At 44.8% G+C, this 23,123-nt stretch overlaps 1 protein-coding gene across 2 annotated transcripts in view; it reads left to right on the top strand.

The window, feature by feature from the left end:
- The window catches only part of rab11fip4a (RAB11 family interacting protein 4 (class II) a), a 72,270-nt gene that overhangs the window by 29,069 nt on the left and 20,078 nt on the right, over nt 1–23,123 (top strand). The window contains exon 1 of one of the 2 annotated variants that reach the window (XM_042087195.1): nt 19,834–20,206. The exons of the other annotated variant lie outside the window; for it this stretch is intronic. Within the exon in view, the coding sequence (XP_041943129.1) occupies nt 20,126–20,206 (81 nt within the window). The 5' untranslated portion in view covers nt 19,834–20,125. Of the gene's footprint in view, nt 1–19,833; nt 20,207–23,123 lie in introns of those variants that run through there. 2 annotated transcript variants of the gene reach the window in all.

The raw sequence follows: 23,123 nt of genomic DNA, 5'->3' as shown, positions 1-23,123 counted from the left end.
ACAAACTGTGTCCTTCCAGAGAGATAGGAGGTGAACCACTGGTGAACGCTGCCCCGCACTCCGATATTGGCTAAACGTTCCAGGAGAAGATGGTGGGAGATGGTGTCAAAGGCTGCACTGAGATCAAGGAGAATCAGAATGGAAATAAGTCCATCATCAGCTGCACAGAGGAGGTCATTAGTAATTTTAATCATGGCCGTTTCAGTACTGTGCATAGGACGAAATCCAGACTGGAATGGCTCGAAGAGGTCATTGTCCTTCAGGTGATCCTGGAGTTGAGTTGCCACTATCTTCTCAAGAACTTTGGAGAGAAAAGGCAAGTTGGAAATAGGCCTGTAATTGTTGAAGTTGTCAGAATCCAATCCAAGTTTTTTCAGTGTTGGTCTGACAATAGCAGTTTTAAAGGATGGTGGTACAGTGCCAGAGAGAAGAGAGGTGTGAAATATTGATGTAATCATCGGAGCAATAGATGGCAGGCAGCTCTTAACCAGGCTTGTTGGAAGAGGGTCCAGCTGACAGGTGGAGGAATTGCACTTTTTGATGAGGCCACAGATGGTACTTTCAGCAGGGAGACTGAATTCACGGAGTTCATTGATGGAAGGTGAGCCCAGAGTGCTCAGTGAGTATGATTGTTTCAACTGAGTAATGGAACATTCTAATTGTTGGTGGATTGCCTCAATTTTGGTATTGAAAAAGTTCAGGAAGGCGGAGCAGCGTTCATCAGAGAGTTCCTGGTGGGTGATGTTATCAGGTGGCTTAAGGAGACCATTAACAGTAGAAAAGAGAGCCCTGGTGTTTCCTTGTCCTTCACTGATTATCTTTGCATAGTATGATGTTTTTGCAACACAGAGTGCATTTTATACTGATGCAGGTGTTCAGAATACATGTCTTTGTGTACATTAAGACCAGTCTTTTTTGACAGCCGCTCCAGGCGTCGGCCCAATGATTTCATATGCCGAAGTTCAGGTGTAAACCAAGGAGCAGAGTGCACAAATGAAACAGTTCGCGTTTTCATAGGAGCAAGTCTGTCAAGTGCTGTAGACATGCAGGCATTATAGTGGTCAACTAAATCCCCCAATAAAGTATTAAAAGCAGGGGAGGGATAAGTGGCAATTAGAGAAGTGAGTTCCTCTGGGTCCACCTTTTTAATGTTGCGATATGACATCACACGCTGAACCTTGGACTTCATGACAGGCAGATGGGTGTCAAACAGTACAGCTTTGTGGTCAGAGATGGGTAGTTCAGCAGTACTGATATTGACAGGCTTGATACCAGAGCAACAGACCAGATCTAAAATATGATAAGTATACTGCATTGTGTGCTCTAGGGTGAACATGTGTCTGTGTTCCTGGCTTTCTTTCGGAAAATCATGATTTTTGTCTTTTTTACTGTCAGGGCCCAGGTCTGGTAGTACTTCTCTAGCAGGTCTAGGTGCTGCCGTAGGCCCTGTTCTGTGGGCGACAGGAGCACAAGGTCGTCTGCAAAGAACAGGAATTTAACCTCTTTTTCCGGGGGCTGCAGACTGTTCCAACTGCACCACTAGTTCATTGATGTAGATGTTGAACAGAGTGGGACTCAGACTGCAGCCTGCCTTACTCCACGTCTCTGTGGGAAGGGCTCCATTTGTTTTTAGCCAATTTTCACTCTGCATTTATTGTTTGAATACATTGACTTGATCACGTCATATGCTTTACCCCCTACACTACTTTCTAAAAGTTTGTAATATAATCCTTTGTGCCAAATAGTCAAATGCTTTTTTAAAGTCAATAAAGCAGGTAAATATTTTTCCGTTTTTTGTATTGACAAGGGTGTGTAACGTGTGATCTGTTGTGCGGAGATTTGGGAGAAAGCCAATATGATTTTTACTCACTAGTGTTTCTACTTACTTGTGTTCGATATAGAAGGTTTGAATTCTGTCATTCAAAATGCAACTAATATATATATATTTATTTATTTATTTATTTATTTCTGTGTGTGTGTGTTTATAACATACAGAGAGAGAGAGTTGGTGTGTCTGTATGTGTTGATGATAGAGAGAGAGAGTGCGTGTGTGTGTGTGTGTGTGTGTGTGTGTGTCATGCTGCTCTAGTCTCTCTCACTCTCTCATTGGCCACCTTCTCAGATCTCAGATCTTCCTCCTCTAACTCTCAGTCCTGGGCAGCAGAGGGCCACTCGCTCGATCACTCGCTCGCTCTCACCAAGTGCTTTAATGGCCAGTGTCAGCAGGTTGATCCCCGGCCATTAGTTTTAGCCTCAGCAGAACGTAAATGTTTAAGCAGCGTAGCGCAGTCCAAGAGTGGCCTTTGATCGCTGAGTCTTTAAGGAGAGTTACATAACATCTGCCACTGCAGTCGTAGTTAAGAGTACAGTCTCTGATTGGCTGAGGGTATAGAAGAAAATGCTCATCGTAGTGTTTTTTAACTAATGACAGATGCAGCTTTCATTACAACCTGCATAGATAGATAGATAGATAGATAGATAGATAGATAGACACTTTATTGATCCCCAAGGGGAAATTCAAGAATTTTTTTCTGTTTCTAGGAGGCTTAAAACACCATTCTTAAAGTATCAGTACAGAACAAATTGGGATATCGGAACATTTTTGATTTTAGGGTATCGCCAGATCAGATCTAACTCTGCAGTGTCACAGATACATCTCAGTCAGCAGAGGTCATACAGTGCCTCACATGAAAGATGTGTTGGGTTCATAGCAACAGATCAATCTCACCTGATTGATTGGGCAAAGTCAATCAGGACAGGATGGTCCTCTCCCCTGGGGATAGTTTGTACAGCAAGCATCAAACTGCTGGCAAGGTCCCTGTTTTTGTTTTGCTACTGTGAAAGCTGATGCAGTATACAGTAAGTGATATGTTTACTAAACTTCTAGCATAGCCACCGCAGTCCACTCTCTCTTATGCCCAATTCGCATGAAAGATTCGAGACGAGACGCAACACATGTTCTAAAAAACTGGGTGGTTCACACCAGTGCAACGACTTGCACTAGACTAGAGCCAACGTTTCCACAACAAAAGTGACAATATGTCCAGTTGAACCATTTTAAAGGTTTTGGTTACATCTGTTTGCAAATTTGATGTACCAGCTGTTCTGTTGGCCTTAGGCTAATTAGTTTTTGGCAAAACTCGATAATGCATTTTAAAATATGCAATCACAGATGAAATAAACAACAGGCACTAACAAATATGGGGGTGATTATATTATTGTTAGTATAGTCTGCTTTTTGCATGACAGTTCCAACTCTAACTTTTTTTTGTTACTTACTGATTTGATTTACTTCAGTCTTGATGATTGAGTGTGTCTAGATAGCCTCACTTGCCTTTAGGACCACTCTCTTTTTTTCTCATCAACTGAAATCCAGGACCAGTGGAGAGATTTGAGAGAGCATAAAAAGAAGCTCTGTTTGGTGGTATTAATGGCACTTTAAGTTTGTTGACTTAAATCAACTGACATTTGGAGTTGAAGCTGTTGTTTCAGCGATTTCCACAAGGCAGTACTGCATTCTTTCCATAGGTGGCGTACTTGCACTATGTACCACATAACACCTGTGTATGACATTTTATATTTTTGTCAGTAGGGGGCGATATTGAACAAGAAATATTCTTCTCAACAGAGCACCACAAACCTTGTGCTTCCTGCCAAGTTATGAAGTTATTTCCTAGCTTGCGTGCTGAAATATAGACATTTTAATGACTGTGGTCATACTGGCCCAAATATTTTTAAATACTGAGGTCTGCATACTACCATAAATATACCCAATGTCAACCAATAAGTTTTGTGCTGAGAAATGGTTTATGTGCAGTTTGGCACTTGCCACGTGGCAACCATTGTTAAAAGCATGGTTTCAATCAGTATCCCAGATAAATAAAGATTAAACTAGACTTGCATTGAACTCTTCTCTGGTGAGAGGCTAAACTGTCTCTAAGGTAGCTTGTGATCTCACCATTAGCTAACTATTCCCTAGTACTTAGTGTGTTTGAGTCAGTTGGGAGGTTGTATCTGTGACGTTGAAATGACAAATGGAATTCAAAGACAGTGGTCTTTTATCCTTCAATTTTTAGAGAATATAATTAGATAAAAATGAAAACTGACTCTCATGCAAGAGATAGATGCCTCAGGTCTCGTCCTTTTCAAATGGCTGAGTTGTGTGGAACAGGAGTAACTTTAATGGCAGAAACTTTTTCACTTGCTCCAGCAGTAATTAAACGTGTGCCGAATAGCTCCCGAGTCAGACGAGCATTGGGCGCTGCGAGCGCTCGTCGTTATCAACCGGAGGAAGAGCAGAAGAGAGTGAAGCTGTACACAGTAATGAGATGACTCAAGCAGCAGGGCCAGAGGAAGTCACGCCATTCCCGTAAATCAAACTAATATAATTTTTATTTTTTATTTTATTATGCCATGGCATGTCCTCATAAAACTAATGATCTGAAGTATTCCAACATTGGATGGGAGTGCAGAAATGTTTTTCCTGTGCTCTTCACCATCTGATTCCAGCTAGAGCTTTTTTTTTTTTCTTTTTACTTTTTTCCTGTCGTTTATGTTCTGCCAGCATGTTTGAAAGGCTATGATCATCTGTGTTGTGGCCTCTCTATGTGCCAAGCCAGAAGACATACATAAGCAACAACATCTCTGACCACTGTTTCCAGAGAGGTTGCCTGTGTTCCGATTTCCATTTCCTAAATGATATAGCAGCATCAGGCGAGGGTGTTGACACAGAGATGGACACTGGCACAGTGGCCTCACCCCCCCTCCCTTAACCTCTCGTCTCCTCTCCTCACCCCTCCTCTCCTCCCCCTAATCTTTTTTTTCCTCTAACCTTTTGTCGACCTTTCCTAACCTCTTGTCTCCTTTCTTAACCCCATGTCCCCTCCTCTAACCCCTCCTCACTAGTCGTCTCCTTTCCTAACCTCTCGTCTCCTCCTCTAACCCCTCCTCACTAGTCGTCTCCTTTCCTAACCTCTCGTCTCCTCCTCTAACCCCTCCTCACTAGTCGTCTCCTTTCCTAACCTCTCGTCCCCTCCTCTAACCCCTCCTCACTAGTCGTCTCCTTTCCTAACCTCTCGTCCCCTCCTCTAACCCCTCCTCACTAGTCGTCTCCTTTCCTAACCTTTCGTCTCCTCCTCTAACCCCTCATCTCTTCCCCTCTTATATCACCCTCCTGTCCTCTCGGCATGGCAATGTGTCAGGCTGTCATCTCCTGTTGATGTTATCGCTTGTAAAGGCGCACGTTGATGACACACTGAAGCCCCCGCAGCACAGCGCTGTGCAGTGCAGCCTGGCGAATCCCCCAATCTTACCAACACTTAGAGACGCATGACTCATGTGTGGCTGGCTCTATCACTGTTTGTGCCTCCAGCGAAAGCCTGGTTACTCTCTCGGAGCAGTCATTTAAATGGAAATGTTACGGCATGAGCTTAGAGTTGTAATCTTTATAGCAAAATCTGTTTTGGTCGGGCTGGGAATGTTTGCTCCTTTTCTTATATTCATATTCTTGCTTAGAATGTCACTTTTCTTGTGTTGTTTCTTGTTCCTGTTGCTCTTTGGGTGAATTATGCATCGCTTATATATTACCATCAATGAGTCATGCTACCTAAAATGAGTTGGGGAGTTCGTCCCAGATCAACTCTTACAGGCGTATCATTGTGGCTGTACATGTGGATGTAGGTGTATGAATGAGCATGCAGGCATGTGTGTGTTGGTGAAGACATGTGATTGTGAAGAGGTGTGTGTGGGTGTCTGTGTCATTGTGGCTGTGCATGTGGGTGTAGGTGTATGCATGTGCATGTGTGAGTGTGTGTGTGTGTGAGTGCGAGTCCAGTCAGGCTTAGTCCTCCTGCTGCTGGTGTTCTCCCTGGTGCTAATCCAGCTCTGTTACAGGATGTCCATTCATTAGCCGTCCCCCCACTTCACTCTCTCTCTCTATCTCTCTCTCTGTGTCCCTTTGAAGCTCTGACCACATTTACAATGCGCGCGCGCGCATGTGTGTGTGTGTGTGTGCGTGCGTGCGTGTGTTTAAAGGTGTAGATATAGGTGTGCGTGTGTCCTGAGGTTGACAAGGGAACAGGAGAACTGTTTAATGGAATAAGACATGGACTCTTTTAACACCACCTGAGCTCTGCTGACAGAGTTGTATCTGAGCACATGACAAGGCCCTCTGAGAAGGCAGCAGTGTACACATTCTAAATTCTCTTCTCAATAATATGTTCTATTTAGGCTCCATACTAAAGACTAGGAATGAGCAGGCACAATATGGCTCAGTATGAGTCATATAATTACAAAGTCATAATTTATTAAGTCCTATTCATAAGGTACATCATTTATTAATGATAATATGGCAGTGATGGACCATTTAATTATGTCTTTATAATAAAGAGTCAAAGGTATAACTTTACATTGTGAGTCATAGTTTTCCTTTGACATGGAATTACTGTGCATTGCATTTCAAATAATTAAAAAATTGTATTACAAATTGTATCACAAAGACATGAATGCAACTTTGCCTGTTTGAAATCAGGTTTGGGCTTCACTGTAAAGACCCCTGAGGAAAGTACAGCAGTACATGCTGATAGCACTTTATGTTACTGCGCAAGTTGCTACAGTGTCCATGTCATATTCTGGTCCAAGTGCGCACGGGGAGCCAGGTTCGAGTCTGTCTCGGGTCATTTCCCAATTCCACCCCATCTCTCTCTCCCACTTGCCTCCTGTCACTCTCTTTACTGTCCTGTCTGATTAAAGACCCAAAAAGTACAGTATAAAAAAAAAATTCCAGTGCCATCAACAACATAACGCACAGTATTATGTATGTATTGTTTATGTAATTCTTTTGTAGTTTGTGATTATGTTGTTCTTTCACCTTTTTGGAATGGCTTTAAAAGTGTGTATGAAGCCACAGGATGAATAATGAATATGAGTTTGACCCTTGAGTGAATTGCCGAGTGGGCAGTATGAGTGAACTGAGGGAAAGAAACTCACATGACATTCAGGCTCCTCAGAGGACACAGGGTATTCAGGGACAGATGATGCGATTTGTGAGAGACATATTGGTGTGTCTGTTAAGGGTTGAATGTGTATATGATTACATTTGTGGTGTGTGCTGTGGTGCATGTATCTGTCTGTTGTGTGTCTGCTATTGTTTTTGTGTGTGTGTGTGTGTGTGTGTGTGTGTGTGTGTGTGTGCGTGCGTGTGTGTGTGCATGCATGCGTGTGTGCATGTGTGCGTGTGCGTGTGCGTGTGCGTGTGTGTGTGTGTGTGTGTGTGTGCGTGTATGTGTGTATGTGTGTGTGAGAGAGAGTGTGTGTGCGTGGGCGACCATGACAGGCTCTCTGGGTGATTGACTCAGCAGCAGTACCGGTGGCGGTGCTTCACATTACTGCCTCATTTCAGGGCCATTTCCTTATCTGTCTCGCGTCTCTCACACCTCTCTGCCCTCCCTCCCTCTCTCCCTCTTTCGCTCCATCACCTTCTACTCTCCCCTCCCTCTCTCCTCATCTTTTTTCTCACCTTTTTATTGGTCTCACAGCTCTTTTACCCTCTTTTTCCTCCCTCCTTCCTTTTCTCCTCCCCTCCCTCTCTCTTTCTCTCCCCTCCCTATCTCCTCATCTCCTCTTACCTTTTTTCTGTCTCACACCTCTTTTTTCTCTCCTCCCTCCTTCCCTTTCTCCCTCCCACAATCACCCTCTGCTTTCCCCTTCCTGTCTCCCTCCTTCCCTCTCTCCCTAACTCCCTTCACCTCCTCCCTCTGTGTCTCTACTTTCTTTTCTCTCCTCCCTCCTTTACACACTTTTATCCAGTATGTGTCCTTTTCTCCTTTTCCCTCCTCGCCTGGCTGCTCCTCTCTCTCTCCCTTTCATCTTTCTTCTCCTCTCCTCTCCTCTCTCTCATCCTTTCTCTCCTTTACTCAATTCAATTCAATTCAAATGTGCTTTATTGGCATGACTCAGAAAATAGTGTTGCCAAAGCAGTAACATGACAATACAAACATATACAATATTTGTTTTAAGGGGGGTCAAAGAAAGGAAACTTATCTAAACTAAAAGAAAGAAAACTTATGTTTAAAAAAAAATAGTAACTAAATCCATGTTTAAAGAAAACTTAAACATGTATTCTTAAATCTAAATTTAAAGGAAATTTATACAATAGTCTATATAAAACTATTTAACAAAAACTATATACTGTATGCACTTTTTCTATGTGAAGTTTTCTCTTAAAATGTGGCAGGACTGTAAATATTGGTAGGCTAAGTGGGCACATTTATCTATTTCTCCCAGGAGGAATTGTAGTTTTTGTTCATTGGTGGCAGTCATAAAGCCGGGACAAGTGATTTCAATTTGTGGGTAGAATATAGCTCTTAAGTGTTGATAATTGGGACATTCTGTGAGGAAGTGGCATTCGTCCTCTACTACTCCCGTATTACAGAATTTACATATTCGATCTTCACGAGCTATCCAGGTTTGGCGGTGTCTACCCTTTTCTATTGCAAGGGAATGATCACTCAGTCGATACTTTGACAGGAGTTTTCTATGACGATGGTTTTTAATTTAATTTAAATATGGTGCCAATTTGTAATCACTGTATTCACTGTATACTCTCTCATCTGTTCTCTCTTCTTCTCTCCTCTCATCATTTCTTTCCTCTACTCTCTCATCCTTTCTCTCCTCTCCTCTCTCTCATCCTTTCTCTCCTCTCCTCTCCTCTCTTCCTTTCTCTCCTCTATTCTCTCTCATCCTTTTTTCTTCTCTCCTCTCCTCTCTCATCCTTTCTCTCCTCTTCTCTCTCATCGTTTCTCTCCTCTCCTTTACACCTTTCATCTCTTTTTCTCTAGCCCTCCGCCATCTTTCTCTTCACCCCTGTTTTTATCTCCTCTCCTGTCGTCACTTCACCTCCCTCTCTCTCTCTCTTTCTCTCTTTCTCTCGCTCATTCTGTCTTAGTGCGATAGTGATCAGCTTGGCTATCAAGATGGAAGAAGATTATTCTTCATTTGAATTCTCTCCTCTCCTCCTCCTCCTCTTGAGTGTTTCTCTCTCTCTCTCTCTCACTCACACACACACACACACACACACTATCTCTTTCTCGTCCTCTCCTTCTATTTGTCTTTGCCATGAAAGTGAAGATGTGACAGCAGAGGATCAACCCGTGAGGATGAGCACGCATGACAAATTTTTTTTTTTTTTTTTTTTTTTTTTTTAGGGATGGGAAGTCTTTTTTTTTTTTTTTTTTTTTATTTGCAAACATCATTGACATTACAGAAAATGCAACACTACGACATGCACATGAATACTACATACGACAAACAGACGTACATTACATAAACACATACTGTAACTTAACAAGACATCACATTGACTTGGCTTCCACAAACATAACACAACATAACATTAATAACAGAAAGGCTAAGGATGATTTGCGTCCAGGATGATTACAGATATGATTATCAGGGATGAAATTGATGACCGGAATGAAAAGAAGGGGGGATGGGGGGGGGGTGCGGATGGTAGCTCTGAGAGTGTGAATGAGGTGGTGTTGGGATGGGGGTGGGGATGGGGGGTGAGGGGTAGTGAGTATGTGAGGATGTATGTGTGTGTGTGTGTGTGCGCATATGTATAAGGCTGGCTTGCCGTTGGGCCAGGAGGAGAGAAGCTGGAACATAGAGAGGGAGGGTTTCAGAGGAGAGGAGTTGTAATTATTCTATTAATGATAAGTATAATGATAGGAATAACTGATTGCCTGGTTGATTGCCTGACTGATTGCCAACCTGGGCACCCATTAATGGCCACAGTTCCACCCAGCCCCTGCCGTTATACTGCGACGAGCTGACAGAGGGGAGGACCTGCGTGCCACCCATCGCCCCAGGCCCCCAGCATATGCACACATCCCCCACTACCACGACCAACCACACCTCGCCCCCAGACCTTCACCCAACACGCCACTCTTGACCTAAATATGTACAGTATGTGAATGGCTAGGTTGAGGGGTCTATCTAGAGTGTAGCATTAAAAGAAGTGGGCATGCATGGTGAATATCTGTCAGGATTTCCCCATGCACACCACACTTACCCTGTGTAAGATGTATGCCTCCTCAATGTGTGCATTAAAATAAGTGAGGCATGCAGATAGACACCTGGTGAGGCATCTACCTGCACTCCACTCTTACCCTAGCCTGTTTTGTAGTTTTGTTTATGTATGTCACCTAACATGTAGTGCGATTAAAAGAGAGTAAAGCGTGCTGTGTGCTTCCAGGACAAGGCGTGTGCATGAGCGTATGAGGAGAGTGCACACCGGGGGCCCAGGGCCAATAGATAACCCACAGGACCCAACCAATGCCAAAACCACACAGCGACCCGCCAGGACCGAGTCTCCCAAGCCATCCAATGGGGCCCTGTCAGAATAACGATGGGAGAGGCAGAGAGAAAGAGTGAAATTAGTAAAGTTTATCAGAGAATGTAAATAAAAGGGGGAGGGAAAGAAGGGGATGCTATTTATATTACTACTACTAATAATAATAATAATAATAACAATAATAATAATAACAATAACAGTTCCAGCTACCCTCCCCTGCCTAGTGTTCGATGATATGTGTAACAGATACACATATCATCGAACGCATGACAAATTTTGAAATCATCCGGAGGCTCAGTACTGTACGAAAGCACCAGCAGAAGTAGCACATCTAAAAACGAAGCCTCATCGCCTTTAAGCCAAAATGTGTTTACACATAGCAGCAACTAGAGCTAGTCTGTGCAGCTTGGATATGGGATAAGTACAGTACAGCTGTATATAGCAGTATAACCGCACTGAGTTCATTTGAAAGCCCCTTTTCCTGTAAATTATGAAGACATTTTAGCCTTGATATTCTTAGGCTATAGCCTTTCTGATTTGCCTTCCTCATAGGTACAGGGCTTTACTAATGAGACCTGTCTGTCACAAGGCATACCCTGATGCATCACCACCTGACCTCAGCAGACAGGAGAGGATGATGACCGCTACCCCTGACAGATGGGAAGGCAGAGAGAGAGACAGAGAGAGAGAGACAGAGAGAGAGAGACAGAGAGATAGAAATAGTTGCATGTCTGACAGGGATATGTTGGAGTAGTGTTGTGTAGAGTAGTGTATATGATGTATTGTTTTTGTGTAGTGTGTGATGTGTTTGTATCTGTAATGTATGATGGTGTGTAGCCAGTGAGCTTTGGGGTGTTTTGGCGTTCACCTTGAGTAACTGCTCAGTGACAGACGCTCACACACACTGCGCATAGAGAGGAGGCTTAACTAATGAGGCCTGTCTCCCAGATTACACTGATGGATAACCATAAGACCTCCACCCAGAAGATGATGAGGGGTATCCAAGCACAAGAGAGGGAGGAAGAGAAGGAGAGGGAAAGAGAGAGAGACATAGAGGATGATGAGGGGTATCCAACCAGGAGAGAGAGAGAGAGAGAGAGAGAGAGAGAGAGAGAGAGAGAGAGAGAGAGAGAGAGAGAGAGAGAGAGAGAGAGAGAGAGAGAGAGAGAGAGAGAGAGAGAGAGAGAGAGAGAGAGAGAGAAGAGGGGCATCCAAGCATGAGAAAGAAAAGCAGAGAAGGAAAGGGGAAAGAGAGAGACAGAGAGAGAGACAGAGAATGATAAGGGGCATCCAAGAGAGGCAGATAGAGAGGATGTTGAGGGGTATCCAAGCATGAGGGAGAGGGAAGGAGGGAGAGAAAGAATAAGACAGACAGACAGAGTGAGAAATGGAGACAGAGAGGTAGACTAGCAGAAGAGAGAGAGAGCATGTGGCACTATGACAGAGCTGGTGAGATATAGTTGTATTCTGCACCCAAGGCACAAAAATGAGAAGGCTGTTTCAAATGTGCACAGCACTAACAGAACATAATGGAAAATAAGAGGAAGATGAGTTTTTCTGAACTGTAGAACGAGGGGGGAGAGAAGAGAAATGAAATCAGTCTCCTGATGATGTATGCACTCCATATATACGAGTGTTATGAATGTGTGTATATTTGTGTGTTTTTGTGTGGGATGTATAGAGAGTGGATAGGAATCACAATAATAATGTTGCATAAAATTACCACGCTCGAGCGAGCATGAGTCTCATCTGAGCAGGTCATTAAAGCGAGAATATTGCCTTCACCTTAGAGAGACTGCAGACGATGCTGCAATTAATATTGTTTACTAACGAAGCATAATTAGCTGGCAAACACTGATAGCTGTGCGTATATCAGAGGCTGCCTTCCTCAGAGTCAGCTCCTCCTTACCACTCCATGGCAGCCATGTTTGAGATTGTTCCGGAAGAAATGACCTTCAGTGTCTTTGAGAGACTCCGCTGCTGGGCAGGGGGCTTGGCTCTTGATCTCTTCTCATTTCCCCCTCCTGTCCGCTTGTACGTCTGTATTTTTTCTCTCCTTTTCTTCTTCTCCTCTTCCTTTCCTCTCTCTCACCCTGTTCTCTCTGGTCCTCTCCTCCTCTCTGTGCTGACGGATGGACAGGGTTCCAGACGTCAAGTCTCCCTCGTCTTAAAACATAAGCGCTTGACATTTCTGTCTCGTTCACACTGGAACATTCCCCTACCACGCCCTATTCACACAGCCACTGATTTTTAGCAGTTAAGATATGCTACCGGATCTCTCACTTCTCTCTCTCTCTCTCTCTCTCTCTCTCTCTCTCTCTCTCTCTCTCTCTCTCTCCCTCCATCTCTCTCTGTATTTCACACCCTTTGTGCTTCTTCACAGCTTCTTCTTTGCAGTGTGATGAAGCTTACTTTATGTTCTTCTGTCATTCTCTCTGCTTCTGCTCTCTCTGCTTTGCACTCATCTATTTTTCATACCTCTTTCACATAGCGTGAGTGGATTAACTGCTGTGTTATAGACTGTGAATACCTTTGTATGTGTATGTGGGTGTATGTGTGCGCGTGTGTGCGCATACGTGTGTACACTGTGTGTGTTTATTGTGTGTATTGCAGTGGATGTGGGAATCAGTGTTTGTGTGTACGTGTAGCCAAGTGAGTGTCTGCGAGAGAGAAAGGGATAGAGATCCAAAAAGCATGGATGAATAAAAACATAAAGCCCCTTCACAAATGCCACACTCACTCCCTCTGTTTCTCTCTCTCTCACACAGACATAAACTCTTTCTCTGTCATTTTTTTCTTCATTATCATCGTGTCCTTTATCGCCATAAAACACTACTTCTTACATTTGTGTATTGGGATTCTTGTCTGTTATTTTTTAAGAAGTTAGTATCTCAACACATGCGCAATCACTACAAAACCCACTGGTAAAATAACTGTGTTCATTTATTCGCTCCTGGAATGGTCATGGGCTCTTTTTTGCACTTGAGAGCCCTTCTGGTGCTGAGAGTGGGGGTAGAGCTGAGGTGGGTGGTGAGGGATGAGGTGGGGTAGAGCTGAGGTGGGTGGTGAGGGATGAGGTGGGGTAGAGCTGAGGTGGGTGGTGAGGGATAAGGCGATGTGGAGATGAAGACATCTGAGCTGTACCTTCACAGACGAGGGACACCACGCCGCACCACTCCATTTCACAGATGACTGGCCGCTACCTGACTCGTCCTTTAGAGACGGATAGAGATGAGCAGGCTGTGTGTGTGTGTGTGTGTGTGTGTGTGTGTGTGTGTGTGTGTGTGTGTGTGTGTGTGTGTGTGTGTGTGTGTGTGTGTGTGAGACAGACGTTTGTTCACCTTCTCCAGCTGAGTGAGTATCACTGTCTCGCTTTGCTCCGCTGATGCCAGATTCACCTACCGGAGCTTGTGCCACCTGAGTGATGTCATGCAGCCAACCTGTCAGACGTCCCCTGCACATGAAGCAAGAGTGAATGACCAGTCACCAGTCTCCCAGCTGATGATGGAGAGGGGCTCTGCATCACATTCTTACCAGCACTATCAGCATCGATAAAGGGTAATTCCGCGCAAAACTGTCGCATCCATAACGCCAACACAATGCCATGGTATTTAGTTGGCGTTATGGATGTGACAGTTTTGAGTGGAATTGCCCTGAAGCACAATGAACAAGACAAGCAGAGCAAAGGAACATACAGTACCAGCAAACGCTCAGTGACCGTCTATAGTTATTTACTGGGGGTCAAATGGCAAGTTGGTAAAAAGTATGTTAATATCCCCAGAATCATGAAACTAAACAAATATAAAAAACAGTAAACAGTATGTAACAATTTGACACTTTTTGAGGTATGTTTTGTTGGCAAATACCAATTTGTTTTTGTATTTTCTTCAAATTCACTTTGATTATGTATGGTCAGGTGTAAGCACAGATGTAGACACCTGTAGTTCCTGCAAGCTCCCCAGGCTAAGCACTATGTAGTTGTGGGGTTCGGATCGGACCACCCTGCGAAAATATAAAAAGAACCCTTTCACAGCATGATGTCACTAAGCTTATGGCAAGCTGTTATTCATGCCAAAGGGGCAGTTACCAAGTTTTTTACTACATTTTATGTAGTTTTAGAGCAAAAATCCTTTAGCTCCTTGAAGGTTTGTTTTAGTGTTGCTTAGAAGGGCGGTCCGGCAGGATGGATTAGGGGTGTCCTCACCTCTGCAGTGTGCCCAGAGTGTTGCTTAGAAGGGCGGTCCGGCAGGATGGATCAGGGGTGTCCTCACCTCTGCAGTGTGCCCAGAGTGGGGTCTGTGTGCTCCTGATGACTCCTGGGTTTCTCCTGTAAGTGCTCTTAAATGGAGTCATAATTTCAGAGGCTAGAGACAGAGGAGGACATTGCCCCAAATCGATTGGTCAGTTGGTCTTTTTAAAGCCAAAAGAGATCACTGTGAGAGAGAGAGAGAGAGAGAGTGTGTGTGTGTGTGTGTGTGTGTGTGTGTGTGTGTGTGTGTGTGTGTGTGTGTGGTCCTGAAAGAATGCAGTGGCCCATGTTGCAGTTCAGCCCTTCCATAGATTTTTATACACTTGGACATTTATACTCAGGACATTGGACAAACCATTATCTGTGAACTGTAGAAAGAGAGGGAGAGAGAGAGAGAGAGGGCAGAGGATAGAGTGTTCTAGAACATCTTTTTCTTCCCTCTGTCTGAGGCTCTGACTGCCTCTCTTTGGTTCTGCCTTTCTTTCTCGGCCTCAGTATCTCAGTCTGCTAGCTTGTTATTCTCAACCTCAGCTAGGTGAATAATCTCTCACACTACTGAAAAGGATATGGTTGCAAATATAACCAATGTAGTGTGTGTGTGTGTGTGTGTATGTATGTATCCGTGTGTGTGTGTGTGTGCAACTCTGTTCATCTTGAGTCCCCAGTCTTTTATGAATTGATATTCGCTGCCCAGGAGCAATTCCATTTCACTCTGTGTCTAGCTGTCTTGTTAGGCCTCAGGACTGGTTGTACGGTGGCTCCTGGTCTATTCCTCAGGCAACGACTTCAAAGCATTCAGCTGGTGAATGAAGTCACGACAGACTATTTTGGCCTGTGAGATCTGAGAGTGAGAAGATGAAACACACACACACACACACACACACACACACACACACACACACACACACACACACACACACACAGTCGGCTGGTAAAAGAAGTCACAAAAGACAAGATTTTCTTTCTTTTCACTGTTTTTAATGTCGCTTCCAGCATCCTATTGAATCCCACCTATAGTTATGTCTGACTGAGATTTGACAGGTGTGCTACTAATGGTCAGCTGAGCCACAGGAAATGACATCACTGATTGCCATCATTGGCAATCACGACGCAGTTCACACTAGTGGTCTGGAGCAGAGTGGGTGTGACAGTCATTTTTACATTTATCTCCATCTTTATGGTTTGCTTGTTGTTTTGGTGGATTAGTTTGTTTATTGTTTGGATGCCTTGTGTCGGCGTGTGCAGACCTGCCTGTGTAGCAGAGAGGGGCAGAGAAGAGCAGAGTGATTTGTATGCACAGCAGACATCTCAGTCTCCTTCCTCCATGTGCTCTCTTTCTTTCACCTTTTTCTCTCTCTCTCTCCCCTCTTTCTTTCTCTGTTTCTCTCTCTCTCTCTCTCTCTCTCTCTGTCTCTCTCTCCTCAATGCCGGCATTCTTGTCATCACTCTTTTTTTGCCGCCACATTTTCTTGTTTTCTCTCCATCTCTCCTGAAGATCTCTCTATTTGTCTCTTTTTCTCCTTCTTGCTCTCTTTCTGTCTTATTGTCTGTCTCTCTTCCCCTCTATCCCCCTCTCTTCCTTTCTACATTTCTCTCTGTGGGTAGATGTGTCTGTGTTTTTGGCAGGCAATGGCTATGTCTTTGAAGCTGCTGTCAAACATATCGAGCTCCAGGGTAACTGGCGATTTATTTTGTTCCCCCCCCCCCCTGTTTTTTTGTTGCTCTGTCGACTCATGGCTGTGTTTGTCTGAGTGTGTGTGTGTGTGCGTGTTTGTGTGTGTACGCCTTTGTATGTGTTCATGTGTGTATATTCACTCTGGGGTGAGCTATTTGTGCCCCCCCCCGCGCCTAATCCACAAGAGCTCCTCTCCTCAGCACCAGGGTGGCAAAAAGAGAATAAGGGAGAAAATAATGGACACATAATAATAATGAGAACATTTTAATCTTTTGTGGAAGAAATTTGATTGGTGGACTCATAAAGAATTCAAGTGTGTGTGTGTGTGTGTTAGAGAATGTGTTCCTCTTTATTTTAACTTGTGTTGTGAGAAGCTCAGTGGTGTACCGGACACAGGAGGCAGCCGCACTAACACGCTAACACGCTAACACGCTGGTGTCTGTCCCACTGTGGGGTTGTAACTCACTCACAGCGTGAGTCATATAATAGATACCACCAGAGGAAATGGGTGATTTATGCGGAAAACTCTGCTGGTCCACACACAGGGTTGGTAGAATAATACATTTTGTACCACCAAAGCCTGGTTAAAACAAATCAGACAATGTCAGTGGATCCATTCAAAAGCACTAACTTTGAGCAGATGCCAGTGGTTTCAGCCCAACTCTGCAAGTGTTGCTGAATTCATACTCTGTCAAGGTGACAGCCAGCTGATGAAGGTTATTTTGGATGGAGGTTTTGCTTCATCGCTGATGTCTGGGTGCTCTGCCCCTGCATTGACTGATGCTGTCTCTCCAGTTCATGCTGTTCTTTATGTTCCTGATTGGTCTCTGCAGTTCATGCTGTTCTTCATGTTCCTGATTGGTCTCTGCAGTTCATGCTGTTCTTCATGTTCCTGATTGGTCTCTCGTGTTGATGCTGTTCTTCATGTTCCTGATTGGTCTCTCATGTTCATGCTGTTCTTCATGTTCCTGATTGGTCTCGTGTTGATGCTGTTCTTCATGTTCCTGATTGGTCTCTCATGTTGATGCTGTTCTTCATGTTCCTGATTGGTCTCTCATGTTCATGCTGTTCTTCATGTTCCTGATTGGTCTCGTGTTGATGCTGTTCTTCATGTTCCTGATTGGTCTCTCATGTTGATGCTGTTCTTCATGTTCCTCATTGGTCTCTCATGTTCATGCTGTTCTTTATGTTCCTGATTGGTCTCTCGTGTTGATGCTGTTCTTGCAAATTCAAAACTGGTTTCTGTGGTCCTTGATGGCTGCAATGCTGACTTGATTGATTTCGTTCCTTTCATGATCCTGGTGGACAAAAACAAACTGCTGCCCCCCCCCCCCTCTTTTCCTCCCACACTCCCTTGCTCACCCTCTTTCTACCTCTCTGGTTCTGTCTCTCCTTCCCTCTTTGAATAGATCTGCACACCAAATAAATAGCTCCTGTTGATTTTTTTAATTAGCTGTTGCGGTTTTAAAATTAGTTTTTGGTTTGTGGATCTATCCATGTTTTTGATTAATCATCCATCCTAGAGGACATGATTGGACGTTCTTTTCTTTTATTATCTCTCCATCATTCTCTCTCTCATTCATCTTCTCTCTTTCCACTCCTCCTGCCTTTTTATCCAGCACCTTCAATTCCAACAACCTCCTCTGCTACCTTTGAATCTCTCTCTCTCTCTCTCTCTCTCTCTTTCTATCTTCACCATCTTCACTCTTTTCTCTCTGTCTCCCTCCCAGTTTTTCTTCCTCCTCCAGCTTCTCTTTATCTCTTGGAATGGATGCCTGCGTTCAGCGCAGCAGTGCAGAGGAAGACAGTGACTAGTCTACAGGATGGTTTGGTGTGTTTCATTGTTTTTAGAGAGAGAATAGAGAGAGTGCGTGCACACAATTTTTCATGTTACTTTTACTATTAGTCATTTCCCCCCTTTTCTCTCAGTGCTCTCAGTGTTATTGTACAAATTGCTAGGCTGTTTTGTGCATTGGCAACACTGTACCTACAGTCGTGGTAGTAAAAGCAATGTTGAGTTGAGAGAGGACATACAACTGCTGCTGCTAATAGAGTAGCCAGAGGGAGCCAAGGAATGAGGGAGATGCCAAAGAACAGATATATGGAAGAGGAGAGATGGAGGGAGAGAAAACAGAATGAGAGGAGGAAGACATGTGGAGGGAGGTAGAGAGAATGGGTTTAGAGAAAGATGCTGAGGGAGAGAGACACAAGGGAGAGAGATTGAAGGAGAGAGGTAGAGAGCTGCAGTATCAGGGCGGTGGTGGTGGTGGTGGTATTGGGAGGCTTCTCCTGCAGTGAGCTCCAGGGAATCTCCAGGGAGACAGAAAAGTGGGGCAGCGTAGACATCGAGATGGGAGAGCTCCCCTCTCCCTCTCCCTCTCCCACACTCTCTTTTTTTCTTTTTCTCTCTCTCCTTCTCCCCATCCCTCGATTACACCCCTGCTCACACACCCAAACCTTCATTTGACAACACACCAGGTGTCAACACACCTTTCGGTCTGCAGGTTGTCTCTCCTGACCATGACAATCTGCTGACAGCCCTCCCCGCGGGGCGGCTCTAACGCCGAGAGTCCGTTATGGCAGCTGGCCAACGCTGTCCTGCTGCATGGACCAATAACAGGAGACAATCAAGTCTCAGTTGGATTCTGATCCGATGGGCTTTTGAATGGGGCCCCTTCGCTGGCAATAAGCCCAGTTGATATTTCATTTTAAAGTCTCAGTATCAGCGTTAATCAGGATAGGAAAGTACTTTTTTAATTTGGAAATTGGAAGGTTTTATTCAGCTGTGAACAAGAAATATTTACTTTTTGCTAGTTTGCTGATGGATTTGTTTGAATGATTTGTTTTTTGATTCATATTCACATAGACACACACACACACACACACACACACACACACAAACACACACTCTCTCTCTCTCTCTCTCTCTCTCTCTCTCTCTCTCTCCTGGGACTGTGAGATGTTTGCATTTATGTGCAGGAATTCTAAGGACATAATTTCTGAGTTAATGTATTTAATTTCCAACAAACACTAAACAAAGCCTGCATTAATTACATTCTACGATATTACATTCTTATCATCACATACACAAAAGTAGGCTACGAAACAAATCTCAGGGCTTCACTGGCAATACAGACTTAAGTGGTGTCGAAACCGTCTGCAGTCTTATCAATAATGACTGAACGGGTTTTAGCAGCGATTGCACCATCCATGTGTTTCCTTGGAAACAGACCATGGAATACTGTAGCTGTGAGTGTGTGTGTGCTTGTTTGTGTGTGTGTGTGAGAGAGACCTGAGTGTGTTGTAACTGAACACTCACTCTGGTTGATGTCACCGCGGTGGGATGGCCCAACTGAATAGTTGCTTAGCAACAACAGAGAGATTGTGAGCATGACAGAGGAAGAGAGAGAGACCATGGGCGAGCAAGATAGAGAGAGAGAGACAGAGAAAGAGAGAGAGAGAGAGGCATTTTGCTGGGAGGTGTGGCCTAACCTCAGCAACTGTTGTCAGAGCTATAGCCTAGAGTGCATGTGCATATGTGTGTGTGTGTAGGTGCATGCTTGCGCATGCTGTTCCAACGAGTAAGACTGTGTGACGGTGCGCGTGTTTGAGTGGCCGAGAGTGTAAAGGATTTAGCTCGTCTAGCCAGTGAGGAGCGCTCTCTCACTCTCTCACTCACTCTCTCTCTCTCTATCTATCTACCGTGTGGATTTTTGCTTCCCACTGGGATACGAAGAGCAGTGCGGAATACTGACACGGCTGCTGCTGCTGACATCTTCCTCTCTGACCTCACCTGTTGGACTGGACACGGGTCTCTGGCAGTACCGGCGCGCAGAAGACTGGACCGTGGATGTCTGCGGCCAACGGAGGACTGGCCGTTCTAGCCCCCTGTGGCAGAGGCGATGGCTCGACGCTAACCGCGATCGCCAGGGTGAGAGAGACATGTGGAGTCTGTGGGCTCGGCTCGTGTGGGGGGACAGGGAGAGAGGGACAGAGATAGAGAGAGAGAGAGAGAGAGAGAGAGAGAGAGCACTGCGGCCAAAGTCCATTGTTCCAGCTCACTGTGTGTGTCATGTCGGCTCTCTTTGGCTCTCTTCTCATTCTCTTCTCACTCTCTTCTATGCTGTGGATTTATGTGTGTGTGTGTGTGTGTGTGTGTGTGTGTGTGTGTGTGTGTGTGTGTGTGTGTGTGTGTGTGTGTGTGTGTGAGAGACTGATGCTGACAGTTCCCTTCTGCTCTGTAGGTCCTTATTGCCTGTGCAGGTTTTCTGATTAGAACTGCTCTGTTGTGAGAGAGCCTGTGGGACTATTCAACCTTTCAGGCATTTACACAGCCCCACTGGGGAGAAACACTTGAGTACTCTCTCTCTCTCTCTCTGTCAGTGTTCCTCAGAGACCACAGAGGGATTTTGGGTATCCTCTTTTGAGTTGATGGAGCTGATGCCACTGCACTGCTCTGCTCTGTCTGTGTTGAAGAGGGAAGTATTTATTTTCCAATGGGGTGATGGGAAAAGGCGTTGTCTTTAAATAAACTTATTTCCTTAATTCTCCACAGGAAGGGAGTAGGTGTGGTGGTGCCTTGAGTTAAAGTGTTTTTGTAAATGAGCTGTGTTGTTCTTTTCCTGCTAAAGAGTAAACAGCTGCACTGAAAGTAAAAAAAAAAAGAAAACTCCCTGTTGGACTTGAGGGGCGAGTTGTGTTGAATAGCAGGAGGGAATCCGTTAGAGGCAAAGGGGGTCATGCTATTGAAATGCTAATTTGTGTGTGTGTGTGTGTGTGTGTGTGTGTGTGTGTGTGTGTGTGTGTGTGTGTGTGCATGCATCGTTAAGTGTGCATGTCGTATGCTCATGGGCATGAGAGATTGTCACACACAGCCTCACCCCAAACGTTGGTGACCTCATATTTACCAATTCTGTTCAGCTCCTCCGACCCCAAACACACACTGGACTGTGAAGTCACCACACAGGCTGTTGTTTGTTCTCTTGGACGCATGGTCAGCTTCTTGGCCACTGATCTGTCTGAATTTCATATTCAATCAGTTAGTAGATTTTTTTCCCTCAGAGGATTATTCAGTTATTGAAAGTATGTTGGGAAATAGTCATGATTCTGAACTCCATCGTCAGCATACAGGAGGGGTCTCATCTGGTTTAGAGTCTCGCTTCTACCTCACATAGTCGTGCGTCTACCTCACATAGTCATCATGCATCTACCTCACATAGTCATCATGCATCTACCTCACATAGTGATGATTCTCTCTATCTATGTTGTGTTTTTTTGTGTTTACGGGGGGGAGGGGGGAGACAAAATAATTGGCCTTGTTTGGACGGGTCCAAAGTCTGGTCTCTGAAGTTGCCTGTGATTGGAACCTTGGTGATTTGAGGTGTGTGTGTGTGTGTGTGTGTGTGTGTGGGTGGATGTTGGTGTGGGTGTGGGTGCAGGCCTGTGTTAAGGGTGTGTGTGTGTGAGAGTGGTGGGGGTGGGGAGGGGGAGGCGGGGAGTGGGGGTATGAATACAGCTGATATATAGCAGAGGGGTGTTGGAGAAGGGGGTGGTGCTCAGCAGACAATAAGAGCCTCATGTGTTGTTTTGGGAAGGGGTGGTGGTTAGGGATAGAGGGGGGTGTAGGGTAAAAGAGACCCTATGCGCCAGTCTGACAACCACCTGCTGCTTGCGTCTGGCCTGTTGCAGACACCCGCAGTATCAGAGCTCTCTCGTTGACAGCCCAGAAAGGAGTCTTTTTTGGTTTCGGGAAAAGGTCAGTCAACAATGGCCCAGGCGTGCCTTGAGATTCCTCTTTCTTGGCCGGTTGTCTGAAGAGCCTCCACCACCAATGCTGCTTTGTTTGGCTTTCGTCACTTTAACCAAATGCTCGGGCTGGTTAAACTTTACCTGTGGTGGGCTTGGGCGCACGTCACCAGGCAGTGATACGGCTGCTGGATCTTTAGAATGTGGTAGCATGGAGTTCAATGTGAGCCCTATTGAAGTGCTCTGTTATCTGGCAGGACTGGAGCTGCATATCAAACTGTTGCTTGCCAGGGTTTCTTCCTTCTCTGATATAGTGGCACACTGCAGGGGATTAAGCATTGTTATTATCATGCCATGAAGCAGCGTAAGGGCATATTGACTTTTTTTTAATTGCGTCTGCATAAATGTCATCTTCCAATGTCCTCCCGAAGGTTATAGATTCAAAACAAATCTTCAAGGCTTTCATCCACACACACACACACACACACACACACACACACACACACACACACACACACACACACATACATACCCCACCCTCTCTCTTTCTGTCCCTGTCTATATCTCTGTGTGTAGGCTGACAGGGCGGATATCGATCTTTTGTGATTTGCAGTTTCCTCCTTTTATTGTTATTGTGCGACGAGCAAGTTCCCTTCTTCCCAGAGGCTTGTGTGCAGAAGCTCAGACAGAACAGAAGCGTAATTCAGTGTTATAGTTTGGAGTGGGAGGGTAATTGCTGTTCATTGACATTCTGTTGTGTGTAAGGACGAGCTGTTTGGTTGCCAGGTGCATTCATGAGCAGTGATTGTTCTTTCTGCCTATTAAAATGGGCGTTGTTTCAGAGCAGGGCTATCGCTCCTGCAGCCAGCGTGTGTTGTTGTTGCTGTTGTTAGTGTTGGGTTTCCTTGTAGACCAGGGGTTTGCAACCAGTGGTCTGCGGCCCACTTGTGGTCCATGAGGACATTGCTGGTGGTCCCTGACCATGGATTCAGTAATGTACTGTAGTTGCAATGTGGAAATCAGTATTTTTATTCAGTGGTGGTCCTGGTGTTAAGTAATTAGTCAGAATGATGGTCCCTGGTTCACAATCAGTTGAAAACTTA

The sequence above is a fragment of the Alosa sapidissima genome, chromosome 3, assembly GCF_018492685.1.
Source record: "Alosa sapidissima isolate fAloSap1 chromosome 3, fAloSap1.pri, whole genome shotgun sequence".
Taxonomy (NCBI): Eukaryota; Metazoa; Chordata; class Actinopteri; order Clupeiformes; family Clupeidae; genus Alosa; species Alosa sapidissima.
The sequence above is the reverse complement of the archived record's forward strand: the minus strand, read 5'-3'. Positions and strand labels throughout refer to the sequence as shown.